We start from the raw sequence: 19,624 nt of genomic DNA on the forward strand, positions 1-19,624 counted from the left end.
AGTAAGAGGGTTCCTTTTAGAAAGGCTTTACAAAGTTTGTGTGACAATGCTGGTCTCTGACAATCCAATGTGAAAGTTTGCAATGGCTGCCAACTTAACTCTGATGGTGGCTGAAGAAGATCCCATTTGAAAAAGTTCTGCCAAAAAGTCTAAGACTGTATGGACAGGGGCTGTAAAAGGGTCAACTTGTTTTTCCCTTGCCCAAACAGAGAAACGCTTCCATTTGCTAGCATAAGTCTTCCTGGTAGTAGACTTGTGCGAAGCGAGGATGATGTCACAAACTGAATAAGAGATTGAGGGAAGCCTGGCTAGGGTTGGAAGTGGAGCAACCAAGCTGTGAGGTTGAGAGATTGGAGAGATTGATGCAGCCCGCCCGACTGATATGTCAGAAGATCTGGCGCTGGGTCCAGATGCCAGGGTTGATCTAGTAGATGACGTTGCAGGAACGGAAACCAAATTTGTCGAGGCCAGTAAGGGGCAACAAGGATCATTCTGGATCTCAAAACAGTTGCTTTCTGGATTAGCTGAGTAATTAAGGGAAAAGGGGGAAAAGCATACAGAAGATCCCGGGGCCAATCGTGGACTAGAGCGTCTCTGGGGGGAAGACCTGGGAGAGGGAAGAGGGTGAAGAAGTCTGGGCACTTGCTGTTTTGAGGGGTTGCAAAAAGATCGCAGCAAGGCTGACCCCACCTCCTGAAGATTTTTTCCGCTACTAGCTGGTTGAGAGATCACTTGTGGGGCATGAGAATGGCTCTGCTCAGCCTGTCCGCTATGACGTTGGACTTCCCGGGGATATGCGTTGCTACCAGAAACTGTTGAGAAGAGATCGCCCACTGCCACAGTCTGAGTGCTTTTCAACATAGGGGGTAGGACCTGGTTCCGCCCTGCTTGTTGATGTACCACACTACAGACATATTGTCTGTCTGAATTGCAAATGTACCGCTCTCATTTCCAGGACATTTATGTGCAGGTGGCTTTCGAAAGGCTGCCATGTGCCCTGGACTGTCCTGCCCTGAAAATGCCCCCCCCTACCCGATCAGGGAGGCATCCGTTGTCACAGTAGCCACGAGAGGAGGAAGGACAAAGGGTCTGCCATGAAGAACCTGAGGGGAGACCATCCACCACGAAAGGTGTCTTTTGCATGACCGAGTGATTAGAATGCTGTGTGACATTGGAAGCTGTTGAAAGGACCACTGGGAAAACAGTATCCGCATGTGAAAACGAGCTAGGGGAAGTAATGTGATAGCTGCTGCCATGAGACCTAGGGTTTTTAGTACGAATCTGGCCTGAACGCTGCTCTCTTGTAGTAGGATTTGAACATGACCTCGAATGTCTGAAACCCTTTGTACAGGCAGTTTTGTGGACAGTTCGACAGTGTTTAAAACGGCGCCTATGAAGGTAATAGACTGACAAGGCAGACTTTTTGGAGTTTATAGAGATACCTAGCTCATTGCAAATTTGGAGGGTATAATCTCTGGAATGGAGTAGCTGACGCTTGGTGGTGGCAGTAAGGAGCCAGTCGTCTAAGTATGGAAACACCTGGAATCCTTTTAGTCTCAAGTGAGCCGCAACCACTGCCATACATTTGGTAAACACCCTGGGGGCTGTGGTGAGGCCAAAGGGCAGGGCTCTGAATTGGTAGTGACTGGCTCCCATCCGGAAGCGGAAAAACCTCCTGGAGCGCCTGTTCATTTTGATATGATAGTAGGCATCCTGAAGGTCTATAGAGCACATCCAATTGTCCTGACCCAGGAAGGGGAGAATGGACTGAAGTGTGACCATCCGGAATTTCGTTCTTTGAACAGACTTGTTCAACCTGCTGAGATCCAAAATAGGTCTCCAGTTCCCTGTCTTTTTTGGTACCAAAAAGAACTTGGAGTAGACTCTGGATCCTTGTTGGTCTGCTGGGACTGGTTGGATGGCTCTTTTTTCTAGCAGCTTTGAAATTTCTAGTGCTGCTTGATCCCTTAGACCGGGTGGAACGTCTGGAAGGGGCCCTTTTGGCGGTTGAGGGGTATGAACCCTCGGATATGATCGACTGTACCCAATTGTCCTGCGTGAGGGAATGCCAGGCTTCTGGGTACAGTGATAATCTTCCACCGACTGCCTCCGAAGGTGGGCAGTCGGGCAGCTCCTCAGGGGTGCTGGAAGGGTTTGTCAGAGAAGGATTCTCTGCTACCCTGATTTTGCAGACCCCCCCTGCCCCTCGGGCGGCATCTGTTATTGTTCCCTCCTCTGCCTCTGGAGGGAAGCTCACCACGTGTGTCAGGCAGTACTCCCTGAGGTTTGCGGAACCAAATTTTCCCACCTTTCTGACCCTTAGGGTATGGTCTAGAAGGGGTAGAAAAACGGACTCCTACGGCAGAGACAGTCTTGCCTTCCTGCTCGCACCTGGTCAATGTATCCTTCACTTGAGGTCCAAACAAGGCAGATCCATCAAAGGGGGTGCTAGTGAAGGACACCTTGAAAGGGTCAGCAAAATTGCAAAGCCACATCCAGGCGTGTCTCCTTAGAGCGATGCCCGTGCCTGCAGCCGTACTCGCTCCATCGGCTGCATAGGAAATGAGCCGCATGGATGAGTTGACAATAGAGTTTAGGGTGCTGGGAGTTGATCTTTTCCTGAGACCCCACGGCTGATGGGTTCTGTAAGGTATCACCCAGTTCTTTGAGAAGGTCTCTCTGGAGACGGGTGAAATGGCACAAATAATTCAGCGACCGGATAGCAAAGGTCGCTGAGGAAAACATCCACTTGCCATACCTGTCCGTAGTCCTAGATTCCTTATTAGGAGGATGGACAGGTACTGAAGGGTCAGCCAACTCCTTTTTAGTGGCCGCCGCCGCCACCACCATGGCATCAACAGGGACGCCCTTAGTTAGAAACTGCTTGTCAGAAGGGGCTGTAATAAATTTTGTAGGCCTCTGGGGAGTTGGTTCCATAGTATCCGGAGCCGTCCACGCCTTTCGAGCCACCACATCCATGAGCGGGTCGAAAGGCGGAGACACCCAGGAGGTGGAAGGGCGAAAACCGAACGCATCCAGGTACACCGACTCGTCCCCTGAAGGGTTAAGGGCAGACCAGTTTCCCCTCTGCTTAAGAATCTCCAGGATGTCAGAAAATGAGACATCCTCAGAGGGCGACCTTGGGGACCCTTCTGAGTCATCCAAGTCAGTGTCCGATGTGACTGACTCAGGGGAGTCTACATGCTTCCTCTTGCATTTTCTCTTTCGAGGGGGGCTCCCCTGAAGGATCTTGGGAGGCCTCGGAAGAGGAGGATACGCCCAATGGGGCTACCTGTAGCGTCGGTTCTCCACGCTCGGGATCGGGAGAGTGGGTAGAGACTGAAGCAGGCACCACAGAGGGAGGAGCCAAAGGAGCCGACCGTGGAGCAGGCACAGGGGCCAGCACACTCCTCATGATCTCAAAGGCGCCCCTATCAGGCAGGGAAGGGGGTCCCAGCGCCGAAGAGACAAGGACTCCTCCCGGCACCAAGAGGGACGGCTCAGAGGCCGATGTCGGGGCCGAACTCACCTGGGCCGAAGCTCCGAAAGGGAGAAAGTACAGTTTTGTACCTACCATAAATGTAGATGTCCGATAGACATGCAACTGCAGTCCTGACATATGGGTTGTCCTGCCTCAGGCAGCCCTTCGGTCGGCCAGATTCCAAAGTCTGGGTCCGGCATCGGCCGATGTCGCCTCCTCCCCGACGTCAGAGCGGCTGGAGTATAAAGGCATCAGCCGACGCCATCTTCTTCAGTGTTTCTTGCCCCAGATGCCAGGTGCCCTCCAATGAAGGCTAAATTTGGTGAATGGATAAACAGATAAAATCAGACATGCACAACAGTAATAAACAGATACACCATAACATATATCCCCAGCTGATAGGTAAGGGGAGTAAGGACCCAAAATGGGAAAAAAACAGAGGGGTAGGAGGGAGGGAAAACCTGACTGCAGTTGCATGTCTATCGGACATCTACATTTATGGTAGGTACAAAACTGTACTATGTCCTTCAAGAATGCAACTGCAGTCCTGACATATGGGTTGAATACCATAGCCAAAGTGGAGGTGGTAGGACTAAGCAAGAGATGGTGTAGCTAGAAGGCCCTGCAGGACTGCCGAAGCAAAGCCTGCTCGGGATCTGGAGTATAATGGCAGGTTGTAGTGTTTGGTAAATGTATGCACGGAGCTCCATGTAGCAGCCTCTAGAATGTCTTTTGTAGCCACTCCTCTTAGAAAAGCTGTGGATGTGGCCATAGCTCTGGTGGAGTAAGGTCTAATATTAGCTGGCACACTTTTTCCATGAAAAGAATAACAGAATCTGATGCAGTGTCCAATCCATTTTGAGATAGTTTGTTTGGTGACTGCTTTCCCCTTGCACTCCGGCAGCATAGGCTACAAACAGTTGGTCAGACTTCCTGGTGGACTTTGTTCTGTCCAAGTAGTAGCGTAGTTGTCTGTGAATGTCTAAAGTATGCAGCAACCTTTTCCCTTTATTTTGAGGATTAGGAAAGAAAGTAGGCAAGTGAATTGCTTGGTTTAGAGACACTCTGGATACCACCTTAGGCATGAATGCAGGATTGGTCCTAAGGGAAACTCTGTCCTGATGAAAGATGATAAAGGGAGGAACTGCCATGAGGGCCTGTATCTCCGAGACTCTTCTTGCTGAAGTGACTGCCAACAGGAAAACCGTTTTCCAAGAGAGAAATTGCATTTCTGAAGATGCTGCTGGTTCAAAAGGAGGAAGAGTTAATTTTTCCAAGACATAATTGAGGTCCCATGCAGGGATTGGTAGCTTCCTTGGAGGTTTGATATTCTTCATGCCTCTTAGAAGCTGTCTTAGCAAAGGATGCGAGAACACAGGTGGATCACAGTTGTAATGTGCTGAGATAGCTGAAGCGTGGATTTTGATGGAGGAGTATGAGAGGCCACTGTGAAACATTTCTGTCAAGTATTCCAATATCTGAGGTATGTTCACCAATGATGCATCCTGGCCCTTGTTGACATTCCAGATGGTGAATCTCTTCCATTTGGCCGAATAGGTTTTTCTGGTGGAAGGTCTGCGTGCCTCCAGCAAAATTTCCTGAACTTTTTCGGAGAGTGAATCATGGGTCTGAGTCATGGAACTCTCCAGGCTGTCAGCTTTAGGGTTTGTAGGTTCTGATGAACAGTCTTGTAACTGTGTTGAGTCAGGAGCAGAGGCCATTGAGGCAAGGGCCACGGTTTGGAGTGAGTTAAGCTCAATAGTAGTGGATACCAGTGTTGCCTTGGCCAGTCTGGAGCTATCAAGATTCCTCTTGGCTGTTCTGCCTTGATCTTCAGTAACACCTTGGTGAGCAAAGGTAGAGGAGGGAATGCATAAATTGTTAGAGCATTCCAGCTGAAAGAAGGAGCATCCGTTCTCCAAGCTAGAGGATGGTGTATCCTTGTGCAAAACCTTTCCAGGTGATGATTGAGATGAGATGCAAAGAGGTCTATGTCTGGTCTTCCCCATGCAGATGCTATTTGTGCGAAAATGCGTGGGTGTAGCATCCATTCGTGTGAATCCAAGAAATCTCTGCTCAATCTGTCTGCCAGAACATTGTCCTTGCCCGGAACAAACTGGGCTTGCAAGTAGATGTTCAGTTTCAGGGACTTTTCCCAAAGAATCATTGTTAGTCTGCAGAGGGGGTAGGAATGAGTGCCCCCTTGCTTGTTTATGTACCACATGACAGTAGTGTTGTCTGTTTTTATTAGCAGATGACCTTGTTGAAGAGATTTTCCAAAGGCTTCTATTGCATGTATCACTGCCAACATCTCTTTTTGATTTATGTGCTGATACATCTCCATGGGAGTCCATTGCCCTTGAATGCATCTGCCGTCCATGTGCGCCCCCCATCCAAGGTCTGAGGCGTCTGTTGTAATAGTTTGACTTGTTGGAGGTTTGTTGAAAAGCATGCCTTCGTTTAAGTGACTTGCTTGAGCCCACCACAGGAATTCCCTTTGCAGGCATGGTATGAGTGGCATTATGTCTTCTAGGTTGTGGCTGTGTTGCGACCACAAGCTTTTTAGGTACCATTGCAGCTTTCTCATGTGTAGTCTTGCCAGAGGGATTAGAAGAATGCAAGATGCCATGTACCCCAGGGCCTGCAAGGTTTTCCTTGCGGTCAGGTGGGTTAATTTTGCTAGGCCTCTGAAGTAAGCTGTTAACTGATCTTGTTTCTCCTCTGTGAGGAAAGCCATTTGTAACTGTGTGTCCAGTTTTGCTCCTAGGAATGTAATCTCTTGGGATGGCAGTAATCTTGATTTTTGAATGTTGACTGTGTATCCCAAAGCTTGCAGCAATTGAATGACGTAATCCAAGTGTCTTACCAAGGTCTGTTTGCTGTCTGCTTGTATTAGGCAGTCGTCCAGGTAAGGGTATATTTGAATCCCCTGGAGCCTGAAATGTGCCACTACTGATGCCAGGCATTTCGTGAATACTCTGGGCGCAGTAGATAAGCCAAACGGCACTGCTGAGAATTGATAGTGCTCTGTTCCTGCAAGAAATCTGAGGTATCTTCTGCAACTGTGTCTGATAGGGACATGCAGGTATGCCTCCTTGAGGTCCAGAGAAACCAGCTAAGACCCCTTGCCCAGCATGGGAAGAAGTTGCTGTAACGTCAGCATCCTGAATTTTGGCACCATGAGAAAAGTATTTAGAACGGACAAGTCCAAAATAGGCCTCCATTGTTTTTCTTTTCTTGGAACAAGGAACAGTCTTGAATAAAATCCCTGGCCTTGTTCCTGAGGAGGAACCTTCTCTATTGCTTTTATTTGTAACAGCTTTGAGACTTCTATGAGTGCCTCTGCCCTTTGATTTTATGGCAGGTTTGGCATGCCTTGTCCTGTTGGTAAGGTATGGAAGTGGAACCTGTAAGCTCTGTCTATTATGTCCAGAATCCAATTGTCCTTTGTTATAATGTGCCAGTTGTTTGAGAATAGAGATAATTTTCCGCCTATAGGTGCTTCTCTTTGAGCCTTGGTAGGCGGAGTGAAAGGTAAGTCATTGTGATTGTCCCTGTGGTGCAGGTGTACTACCTGTGCCATTTCTTTGATTTTGTGGTTGCCATTGGCGCCCCCTGTAGGAGCCTCTGTATTGCCCTCTACCTCGTGCACGCCTGTTCTTTCCCCTTTGAAACTTGTCAGAGTCTGGAAAAGACCAATTCTTTGAAGGCCAATTCCGGCTGAACCTTGGGGGCTGAACCTGAAGGAAATCCTTTACTGTTTGAACTGATTTCGCCTTTTCTTCAATAGATTTCAACACATCCTGAGCATTAGCTCCAAAAAGCTTCTGTTTATCCAGAGGTGCATCCAGGAGCTTTACTTTAACATGATCTGGCAGTGGTTGTTCTTTCAACCAAGCATGTCTACGGATAACAGCCCCTGTCATAGCTGCCCTACATGAAGCCTCCAATGCATCATAACCACACTGTAGAAAATGATTACTAACCTGCTGGGTATTATGAACCAAATCCTGCAATGCCTTTCTATCTATAGGCTCAGGAGAGGCTATCTTTTTCTGCAAATCATCCAGTAAATAATCCTTGTACTGAAACGTATGAAAAAGGCAGTTAAGAGACCTCATGGCAAGGGTGGTAGAGGTATAGACTTTTTTACCCCATCTCTCCAGGGACCTTGCTTCCCTGTCAGCTGGCAGTGGATTCCTGGCTGAGGAGGTAGCCACTCCTTTGGGGCCCTGTGAAATAGTTTCTAGATCCACAGAGTGGGCCTTAAAGAGATGCTTGTGAGTGTCAGGGACCCTGTAATATCGGTCTGGCTTGACAGGAGCAGGAGGGAGAGAATCAGGGGAAGCACTGGAGTCGGAGAAAACATCATCCAGGACATACAAAACTGGTGGGATAGCTAAAGGTCTGTGCTGGGGTAACTTGAGGAAGGTACGTAACCTTTTCCTGGAATCAGAAAATTCCTGACCCTGCCACTTAAAATGCTCCCTCATGGAGGGAGGACTTCACCGAAGGAAAAATCCTCTGGAGGGGAGGCAGAGGGAATAGATTCCTTAGCATCAGAGTCCTCATAGGCCTGGAAGGATTCTTCTTGGGTTTCTGAATGCTCTGAATCCCCAGAGGCTTCATCTGAAGAGAGGTTGTCTGCTTGCTCAGTCCTAGGCCTTTTTTCTGCAGGCGGCTGTGAACCTCTGTCTGGGTGAGGCGGAGACCCCCTAATAAGAGAAATAAGATCTGCAGCCAGAGACATGATTTGTTTGTCAGAAGAAGGGGCCTGAAAAGCAGGCTTGGGATGGCCTTGGCCTGGCTGGCGGCCTTAGCACGTGCAAAGGCCTTGATTGACATGGATACAGGAGGCCTAGCTGCCCCACGTGCAGGGGTAACCTTGTCCACTGGAATGGTGTCGGGTAGATCCAGAACTTCGGTTTCCGGAGGAAAATCAACAACCGGCACCGGAGTGGCCTCTGAGACCGAGGGATGAGTTAACGCGTTGTCGTCGGCCGGGAGCGGTTGAATTACCGCTTCCAAAGGGACCGAAGCACTTGCGGAGGGCTTAGGCGTTAAATCGGTGGAAGACGCGGGCCGAGGATGTCGGTCCCGGTCCTTTCGTTTCTTGGTAGTTTGTGCTGTCGGTTGTTCCGACGGCATGTTGCAAGCGTAAGATTGGCCAAAAAAGTCTTCGGCAAACTCTGCCCGGCGCCTGAGAGTGCGCTTATTAAAGCAAGCACAGGCGGCACAGGCCGAGACGTCGTGGTCTGGGCCCAGGCAAGGGAGGCAGTAGGAATGAAAGTCCTTATGAGGTATTTGTTTACCACAAGACAAACAATTATTAACTTTCTCAATTTGTTCCGACATTGGCTGAGGCAAGAAAAAATATTCCCCAACGGGGTACTTAGCTTTTAGATGACTTCGGTAACTGAAAACACAGGAGCTGACCGACCGGCACTTGCGAACTGCTTCTGCTTCGGGCACCGCGCGGCAAGAAAGACTGAAGAAGATGGCGTCGGCTGATGCCTTTATACTCTAGCCGCTCTGACGTCGGGGAGGAGGTGACATCGGCCGACGCCGGACCCAGACTTTGGAATCTGGCCGACCGAAGGGCTGCCTGAGGCAGGACAACCCATATGTCAGGACTGCAGTTGCATTCTTGAAGGACATCGGGGTCGGACAAGGGTCTGATGCCACTCGCCCCCTCGGAGCCGACGAGAGAGTCCCGGCACCCGGATCCCTCCAAGGATGGAACCAAGGAAGAGATCGGAGCCAACGAGGGAGCCGAAAGGGGTGGTATTGGCTCCGACGTTCCCGACCCCTACAATCTCCGGCTCTGAACTCACAGGAAGAGTTGGAGGAGGAATCGAAGAGGGAGTAGTGAAAGCCACTGCCTGATGAGGAGGGCTATGCAACATTTCGGCCAGTGCCTGCGACTTAAGTAGTCTGCTAACCACTCTCTTGAGGTCATGGTCCAACAGCCTGGAAGACCGAAAGGAATGGGACCTGTGACTCCGCTCCGATAACAAGGGAGACTTCGGAGCCGAATGGACCGATTCCAGGGAAGGAGACCTGGAACGCTTCTTGCTCGAAGATGGCTCCAACAGCAGAGTCGGAGCAGACTGAGGCCTCGAATCATCGGTTCCGGCCGGAACCGATGCAGTGGTAGTAGTAGCCCCGCTCGGCGATGGCTCCGAACATGGAGCCGACGGTTTGGCGGGCTTAGGTTTACCCGACAAAGGCTTAGCCGGGGAACCTTCAGGCTTTAACAAGCCTCTCAAAATAAGTTTGTTTCTGTGTTCCTGCAGGACTCTTGGACTGAATGCATGGCAGACAAAACAAGAGTCCTGCAGGTGCAGAGGGCCCAAGCAATATACAGAAGAAGTGTGACCGTCTGTCAGAGACATCTTCTGACAGCACGAGTCACACTTCTTGAAGCCCAAGACCTTAGTGTCATTAGACATCCTGAAAAAAGGATGACTGGCAGACAAGGACAACTAAGGGAGGTCTACTCACAATCAGCCAAACACACACACACAAAAAAGTTGTAACAGACCAGAATAATATAACAAAACCCCACACTTATTAATACAATCTAACTAGGCACACACATACAACTACAGACAAAAGAGTATGGAAGAGGATTGGCCAAGGGCCTAACTATTAGGTGAGGGGAAAAACTGTATCAAAAACTACCTAAGAGGGAATCCTAAACAGGGATCTAAAGGGTAATAACTATAAAACACTATCGCCATGCAGTGGTAGTAGTAGCACCGCTCGGCGATGGCTCCGAACATGGAGCCGACGGTTTGGCGGGCTTAGGTTTACCCGACGAAGGCTTAGCCGGGGAACCTTCAGGCTTTAACAAGCCTCTCAAAATAAGTTTGTTTCTGTGCTCCTGCAGGACTCTTGGACTGAATGCATGGCAGACAAAACAAGAGTCCTGCAGGTGCAGAGGGCCCAAGCAATATACACAAGAAGTGTGACCGTCTGTCAGAGACATCTTCTGACAGCACGAGTCACACTTCTTGAAGCCCAAGACCTTAGTGTCTTTAGACATCCTGAAAAAAGGATGACTGGCAGACAAGGAAAACTAAGGGAGGTCTACTCACAATCAGCCAAACACACACACACAAAAAAGTTGTAACAGACTAGAATAATATAACAAAACCCCACACTTATTAATACAATCTAACTAGGCACACACATACAACTACAGACAAAAGAGTATGGAAGAGGATTGGCCAAGGGCCTATTAGGTGAGGGGAAAAAACTGTATCAAAAACTACCTAAGAGGGAATCCTAAACAGGGATCTAAAGGGTAGTAACTATAAAACACTATCGCTAATATTTCAAACCAAAAAGCTGACTCAAACCAAGAAAAAATATTAATACAACCTGAGCCGGCAAAAAGATGCAACCTCGTAGCTGAAGCGGCAAACGAGATCTGGGTATATCACGCCTAGCATTATGGGACATAGGATAGCCTCGAGCCAGTAAAAATAGCTTTCGAGCTTTAGTAATAGGCTGAGTCGGAGCCGAGGCTCGGCTCCGAACCCATCCAGCAAGAATGAAGGCGAGATTGACAACTTAACATCAGCAGTATATGAATAACCCAAAATAAAGCAACCCAGAAGAGCACAATACAGCATAATGACCAATTGAAACAAGCTTTACTAAGTGACCTTCAGCAATCAGATGATCAAAACAAAGGCAGTTTACCTTCCTCCCACCACAATAAAACTGGCTACTCGAGTTCTAGCGGAAAGCGTTTTGCAATAGTCCTGTGCTCACTGCAGTATCTGGGAAGTTAAGTGCCACAATGCATTTATGTTCTTGTCACTCTTTTTATTCTTTTTTTTTTTTTTTTTGTTTAATAAAAAGTATTGTAAACGTTTTATTAGGCCACAGCCTAAATATATTTAGTGACCTTCTCAACGATGTCACCGTATGGATAGAGTGAAGCCAGAGTTCAATGGATTTGTCTATGCACATGCATGGTGGCTTATCTATTAAAGTCTAAGGCTGCATTTCATGCCTTCCTTCTGTTGATGTCATACAGATTAAAGATCACTGCTTACCATCAGTGCCATAAGCATAGAGAAAATACATATTTTCCCCTAAAGCAGAGAACAAAAATGTTTGCTGATGGGGCAAAAATGGGATTCAGCATTTGCGCAACACATTATGTCATGCAGAGGTAAGAAATTTAATACTGGCTAAACATTTGAAAGATTATCATAGGTTCACAGATAAGTATTAGTACAGCTGCTCTTGCAGGCCATTTTAAGCCTAGCCAATTTCCTATTTTGTGCTCGAAATAACATCCCATTTGGTTATAGACTGTCCTTACCAATCCCATGGTGGATAATTACACATTACCCATAATGGGAATACTGGGATCATACCACAGATAATTTGAGGAGACCCATGCATGGGATCAGAGAACAAAACAGTGGAAAATGACTTCTCAGTTGCTACAGGGATGCAGTCAATCCGATGGGTCAAGGTCACAAATGGACGCAGACTAGCTCAATTAACGGCAACACCAAAAAAGCAAAATGCAGTGAAAAAGAATGCAATGGCTATTCAAAACAAGCTCTGCTAAGTGGCTTCCAGCAATCAGATATCCAAGAACAAATACAGATTTGATTTATAGGCAAAAGTAGATTTACAAATATATAAACTCAGAAGTTTGTTCACAAATAAGTCTCAGTTTTACAATGGACAGAAAGGTGAAAGCGTCTGTCTTCAAAATATATGCTTCACAGCTCACCTTGATTCCAATTTCTAATGGTTTGACACACTCAGGAGAGTTGTTTCTAGTGCTATTGACGATTGTGGACACTGGGTGAAGACAGATGGTTTCTATTGAATGGATAAGCTTAACTGCTTCATTTGTTGACACTTCACCAAAGTCCAGCCACCTTCTGACTGCCTCAGCTCCATCCAGTATAGCTGGCATCCTATTTATAAAAAAGCTTTTTACCATTAGCATTGACAAAGCCTGATGGAATGAAACATATACTCAGTAGAAATTATTTAGGCATGACATAACTGCAAATTAGAAAACAAAACTGCCACAAATTGTTACTCTCATGCTGCAAGTTTTTATTTTTACCAGTTAAATACATTTTTAATTTATTTGGCCAATAAATTTATACTTGAAGATGGCATTTCAGCACAAACTAAATGAGCTAGCTAGAAAGTATGTTCTACAGAAAATCACTAGCTTAGCTGGTTAATAACCATAAACCACTGATTATGCATAAACAATGTAATATAACTCATTTACTCTGGAGATGCTCAGAAATTATAGCTGCTAACATTCCCCCTTAGGAACAATAGTGTACCCTGCGCTCATTTTCAGAGTATCCGTTTCTAATACCATACTGAAAACAAATGCTCATAATTCTTTAACCATAACAGCAACACCAAAATGTAAATCTGAATGCTGTTCAGGAGACACATCTCCGTAATGGAGTAAATGTTGACAGTGTAACTCAAAGTTATGATTTAATATTTTGTAATGAATATAGATGTTATCCATATTTTTTTGCATTTTTGTAGCTTGCTTGTTTGTATGGATGTCAGCTTCAAAATGATACTTGAACCAGTATCGTGTCAAGCTTGAGTAGGGAGATATTCACAGAAATATAGTATCATATTTCTCATAATTTATCAACTAAACAAACCATAATATTTCAGTACCTGTAACAGAGAGAGAGGTCATATATCACTGTACAAGTTGTGTTGATCGATGTTGGTTTCAAAATGATGTGTGTGTGTTGTCCCCATGTTCCCTTCCAAAAATATAGGCACAATAATAAAAAATATCAGTGTTGATGGTGTGACAAACAAGCAAAGTATTAGCTTTCAGCCAGTACCATAGAAAATGATGCATTCAATATGCTACGTCACCCATGACCTCGTCTTATGTCCTTGTGAAAATATTCACAAAAATATAACAGATACTCATTTTCATAATTCAAAAAGTAAATTGTGGTATCTGTCCATATGGGTCACCCATATTTTCATGTCATTGCATGAAATAGGAGATTCTGATGTCAGCTTCCACATGATACTTTACTCGTCATCTTGCCATTTTCACCTAACAGCAATTCACCAAAATATGAAACAAATCATAATTTTTATAACCTAAGCAATAAACTGTGGTATCTGTTCATGCATGAAACATACAGTTCCAGTCCTGTCCTGTCATCATGTCATGAGTATTGATGACATCCACAAAATAAGGCCTTACTCATCATATTGACATGCTCCTTAGAAGACTGATTCACAAAAATGTAACAATTTTCATAACCTAAGCAATAAACTGTGATATCTGTGTATTTTGCAATACATCTATTTACTTATTATGGTCATTTGTCTATGAATGACCCCAGAAGGTACCCATTTTTAGCAGAGGCCCAGAGAGAAAAACTCCAGGTTACATCATAAAAAGCATTCTACAAATATCATACAGTACGACATTATTGCAAAATACATTTTACATTACAAACTCAAATAAACATATTACATTAAACATTTTCTATATGAATAGTGAGTCTGAAATAAAAGAGAAGAATATGAGATGATGAAAAGGATGTCGGTCTGTCCATACATAAAACTCTGGATGTGCAGTACAGTAAAAGTAGATAGAAGAAATGTGGTAAAACATCAGAAGTATTATTACACAGACAAAGGAATGTTCATAAAGTAGTTCAGCTTTGAGAAGAGTTAGATTACATTGCGAAACAGTTGTTGTGAAGAAAATCAGATAAAAATGACAAAGTAGATGGAGAGAAGGGGTTTACGTGTTATGGAAAGGGGAATTTTATGGTAGGAAGGGTTCATCCTGGATTGGTGCAACAGCAGGGACAGGGGTTAAAAAGAAAATCTTTTACAGTATGTTTAAAAGCATTACAGTTTGTTCTGATGGTTAAAGGTAGCGAGTTCCAAGTATTGGCTACGGAGGAAGAGTAGAGGCTTTGCCAGCACTTTTATTAGGTTTATGAGTAGATAGGAGTTGTCTGTCTTCCGAATGGAGAGTAGCTATGGAGAAGGGCTTTCACGGTAGGACAGGCTGATGGCTTATGTACATTTTTATGAAATGTAAGTACTTTTACATAGGTTAAGAAGTTCAAGCCACTGAGTTTTAAGTGGTAAGTAGTGGTGTGTGAAGTCATTACTCGTGTCTGATTCGCATGTCAAATATTGATGCCTAGCTACCTGTGAACTGTTGTGGCCAGAAGTTCCTTAGAAAGGTTTTTATCCTCAGGGAAAGACATCTGTTGTTTCGGCTGATCCAGAATGGTTTGCGGATAATTATGTGAAACTGACAGTTGAGAGCCCTCATGGCAAGGGTGACAGAGCATATACTATTTTTCCCAAATCTATCAAGAGACCTGCTCTCTTTATCCTTAGGTAAAAGATCTTTAGAGGAACTGGTTCTAGCCCCTTTCGGTCCTGGGGTGACCACCTCTGGATTAGCAGAAGGAGTTTTGAAAAGGTATTTATGGGAGTCCTGTACCATATAAAACCTATCTGGTTTTTGAGGGGCTAAGGGAAGTGAGTCAGGATTCAAGGATGGATCCAAGAAGACATCCTCAATCACCTCTAAAATAGGGGACTAGCAAGAAGTTTGTGCTCTGGCAGATCCCGGACCTCACCAATTCTCTTTTTAGACTGAGGGTATTCCTGTGCTTCCCACTGGAAATGTTCCCTCACAGTATGGAGAGTCTCTCCAAAGGTAAAATCCTCGGGGGTGAGCAGAGGCCAGGTTCTCCTCAGAATCTGATTCCTCAAAAGAAGCAACAGACTCCTCTAGGTTAGAATCCTCAGCAGATTCAAAAGGATCTAAAAAAAAACTTCAGAAGTAAGATCCCTCTTCATTTTTCCTGGGGAAGAATCCCTGGAGGTTTGTCTAGATCTGACAATGCAGATTGGGTCTTCAGCTAGCGTAACCAGGTCCTGCTGATATCCCTGAGAATGGAACTAGGTGACGGCTCTGCAGAAGCACCCATCTTAGGAGTCACTTTGGTCTTGGGCCTAGGGATGTCTGAAATTCTGACACCTGTCTCTCTGGAGGAATGAGGAGCTGGTGTAGGATGAAGATGGAAAGAAGCGTCACTGGTGAAAGTGTGTTCATAGAAGCCGAGGTCTGTTTAATGGCCCCGGACCCGACAAGCAAGTTGAAAGCAAGGGCCTATGCAGAAGTAGAGTGACCCGATGGCATTTCAGACTCCAAACAGGTCTCCTGCGCCACCACCTCAAACACAGAAGGGACTGCAAAAGCACCTAGCCTTCTTCAAAGATCACAAGCCTTGAAGGATAAATAAACAGAGAATGGTTGTTGTCTGAGGCTCTAAACGTGGGTCTCTTATCTTTTTCCCTTCTTACACCTATGCTGCTCAACCTCTGAATGACTGGCAGATGCCATTTGATGCTGAGGAATAGATTCAGGTCTAAGGAATCTATGTAGCTAAGATCTCGTCCTTACATCTGATCATCCTAGAATTAAAACGGGCACAAAAATGGCAACTAGGGACATTATGAGTAGGGCCTAAACAAGTGACACAAAGCAAATGGAAGTCTCTGTGTGGGATCTGCTAACCACAGCAGATACAACTGTTTACCTTATATGACATGGAATAAGGCAAGAGAAAAGAGCTCCCTAACGGGCACTTATCCTTCCAACAACATCTCTCTAGCGTGGATCGACTGACGCACTGAAACACTACTTTGGGCTCCAACAGCAAGAAAAGACTGATATCATGATGTCAGCTAGCTCCCTATATATCTAAGCACACGAACGCCGGTTATGACATCCGCTGGCCTATGGAGGAGGGGAATTTTTCTCTGATAGTCAGGCTGGCCAAGGGCTTTCAAGGCAGGAAATCCCACTAGTCAGGACTGCAACAGTGAAACACAAAGAACATGGGTGATTCTTCTGAAACCTTGGAATAGGAAAAAGGAAATTCTGTTTAAGGTCCTGCATTACCTTTTCCAACAGCAGCACAGGCAAACAGACTACGACTGTCTAAGGCAGAACCCAGTATTTTAGCCTTAATGTCTACATGGAGGGACTGCAACCTCAACCAGGAACATCTCATAACAGACCATGACGTAGCTGCTCTAGAACAAGCATCAGCAGCATTGTAACTGCATTTGATGGAGTGACAACAAACCTGGGATGCGGAGTTCAAAAGTTAAACGGCAGAAGACTTTGCTTCAGAATCAGGCACATCAGACAGAACACCCCCAAATTTAGACAGACGATGCCAACATGTACATTCTCATATGGGTCTGGTAGTTCCTAGCCCTGAAACCTAATATGGCACATGTATAAACTTTTTCCCCTAACCTGTCCACAGCTCTACTGTCCTTGTCAGAAGTTTGGAAGAGGACAGTAACACAGAAGGCTAATCAGTAGCCAGAAAAATCACTGCAGGTTCAGAGGAATGTCTTATGTAAAAAAACTTTTGAGCCTCAGGCACTTTAGAGAGCCTGTCGGGTTCTTTAGATCAGTAGGCTGGAAGTCAGGAGCCTGAGAAGCAGAAAAAAAGGTGCCCAAAGGGCAGCCAAACCTGGAGGGACTGCAGAAGGCTAGGGCAAGTCACTCTGCAAGATGTCATAGCATCTCTACTGGATATCAGAAATATGGAAATAGCCCCACTTAAAATGTTCCATCACGCGAACAATAGTGTCCCCAAAAGATAATTCCTCAATGGGAGAAGCGGGGGAAAAGGAATACTCTTCTTCAGACAAAAGGGCAAGAGTGGAATGGATTTGAGAAGAGTAGGAAAAGGACTCTTTCACAGAATCCAACTCCACATCCTCTTCAGAGGAATCAGTATCGCAACGGTGTTTAGAAGGGGGTAGAACACCAGGGAACATACAGCCGCTGAGGAGGTCACAAAGAAATAAAGGTTTTGAAAAGAGTAAAGTCCTGCCATTTTCTGTGCGAGTCCTTAGCCACAAGAGACACATCTGTTTTTTTTTGTTTATTTTTTAAAGGAACATCACTGACAAACTGAAGTGGCTCAGATCCCAGACTGACTTCAATAAGGGAACAAGGAACCTCTTCACTAACATCAGTCTGGGAAATTCTCGTAGGCCCCTCTGAAATAATAAGCAGCAAATGTAGGCATAGCCTCAGCGGACTCATGGGTAGGCATCCCAATGTCGGCCTCTAATGGGGTAGAGACAGACGAGGCTGGTGTTGGCACTAGATGATCCTCAGGTTGTTCATCCAACCAGAAGGAGAAGTCCAGAAGAGGCTGAGCAGCAGAAGTCTCAATATGTGCCTTTTTAGACTTTTTCCTTAAACAGTCGCTGAATGTCATGGCAATTGGATTCAGAAGCCATGATTCCCTGAGCTAACAACTTCAGATATTGTTTCTCTAAACAGATGGAAAGGGAAGACAGACTGCTTCTCAGGCTCTTTGATACTAACACCTGACAAATATCAACACTGATTATGGTTGTGGGTAACACCTAGACAAAAAAGGCATTTCTTGTCTATCTTTATAAAGAATCTGCCTCCTACATTTGCACTTTCCCTTCCTGAAGGACATATAAAAGGGATTAAAACCAAAGAAAAAAAAGGAAGTAGAACAGACCTCAATGGGGTACTCATCTTTTGAAGGCTCACTAAGTGAAGCAACATAACAAACTTCTTGCAGATCACACTCAAAAGCAGCTTCAGATTGGTGGGAAAAAAGTTCTAAGGATTTCAACATCATATTTCACTTATGTACTTTAAGTACAGCACCTGGTACGTGTGAAGGCTTTTGTATGCTGGATAGATGCTTGGCTGTCCTAAATGAGATATTCCTTTAGTAAAGAATACTGCAACAGTGATAAGGAAGGACATCAATCATGCAGTTTATAATCAAACTATCTTCTATTCTACATTGCATATTTGTTTTATACATCTGCATGTCTTTGGAGGGATGTTAACCTGTCTGATACCCTCCAGAAATATGGGCACTACAGGCAGGGGAAACTTGGTCAACAAAATACAAATAAAAACAGACCATACTGGCATCAGCAGTAAGATTCTTAGGGCAGAATTTCACTGCACTCCAGAATGGGTTTGTAAAGGACAGCTGCTTTCATGGGACTAGCTTCCATGCTGCAAATATTACACTCTGGAGCACATGCTTCTATGAGTCAAGGATCTTCCTTCTACTTTCCCCAGATAATCATCAAGACAATTTTGGGGAAGAGTAAAAGGGCTATAAGCACTTCTCCAAATAAGGGGTCATGGGGGAAGAAGAGTTCTAGAAATGAAAGGAGACAAAGTCCTTATCTACTTTAGAAATAATGTCAACTTTGTCCTCAAAGTCACCTTCCCAGAACAAAGAGTATAATGAAGACTCTTCACTAATCCTAATTCTGTGTCTGTGTGTGTGTGTGTGTTGAGGGGAGGTGGTTATGCTTTCCATACATGCATGGGATGAATGAGTGATGGCCGAGCATCAGGGGGGGTCAGTTGATAGGGTAAAGGCACTCGGGGACTGGACCAACCTATGCAGCGGCTGGTGCTGCCATCAACCTTTGTTCCTTGAAGATGTACTTCAGCTTTCAAGAAGACAGATTACTCCAGACAATGATCAGGCATCTGATAAATTCCTGGACCTGTCCTGTTAGCTCTCAGAGTTCTCAAAAACCCAGTGAACCTTTCTTAGCCTAAATCATTAAGCCCGGCTAGGCCTGGGAGGGGAGGTCTGTGCCGAGACCAATCCTCTGACTTAAGTATTACCACTGAAGATGTGCTGGGCAGTACTAGAAGCTATATATTATTTTGCTTTTGCGTCATCTTAAAAGTACTCAATTATATTTATTACTGCTTGGTGTAACTCATTCTAAGCCTTTTAGTTCAAGCACTTGGGCTTCAGACCAGTTGTTTTACATTAAGAAGGTTTGTGGTCTGCACTCTAGTGGCAGAACAGGTAGCTTACATCCTTCTAAGTTGGGAACTGCTGATTGAGAGCTCAGGGTCTGTTATTCTAAAAGTGTATTAATTCTGGTTTAAGCACTTGGGCTTCAGGCCAGTTATTTTACATTTAGAGGGTTCGTGGTCTACACTCTTGTGGGAAGACAGGCTGGACTCTGCCCTTCTGAGCTGGGAATTTCTGGTTAAAGGCT

At 45.4% G+C, this 19,624-nt stretch overlaps 1 protein-coding gene across 3 annotated transcripts in view; it reads right to left on the reverse strand.

Annotated features, from left to right (window-relative positions):
- HMCES (5-hydroxymethylcytosine binding, ES cell specific) overlaps positions 1–19,624 on the reverse strand; it is a 749,892-nt gene that overhangs the window by 136,769 nt on the left and 593,499 nt on the right. For all 3 annotated transcript variants that reach the window (XM_044078418.1, XM_044078419.1, XM_044078420.1), the window contains exon 6: positions 12,246–12,435. In XM_044078418.1, coding sequence (XP_043934353.1) covers positions 12,246–12,435 — 190 coding nt within the window. The remainder of the gene's footprint in view (positions 1–12,245; positions 12,436–19,624) is intronic.

Source organism: Protopterus annectens, chromosome 7.part0 (assembly GCF_019279795.1).
Source record: "Protopterus annectens isolate FY-2018-M chromosome 7.part0, PAN1.0, whole genome shotgun sequence".
NCBI classification, from domain to species: domain Eukaryota; kingdom Metazoa; phylum Chordata; order Ceratodontiformes; family Protopteridae; genus Protopterus; species Protopterus annectens.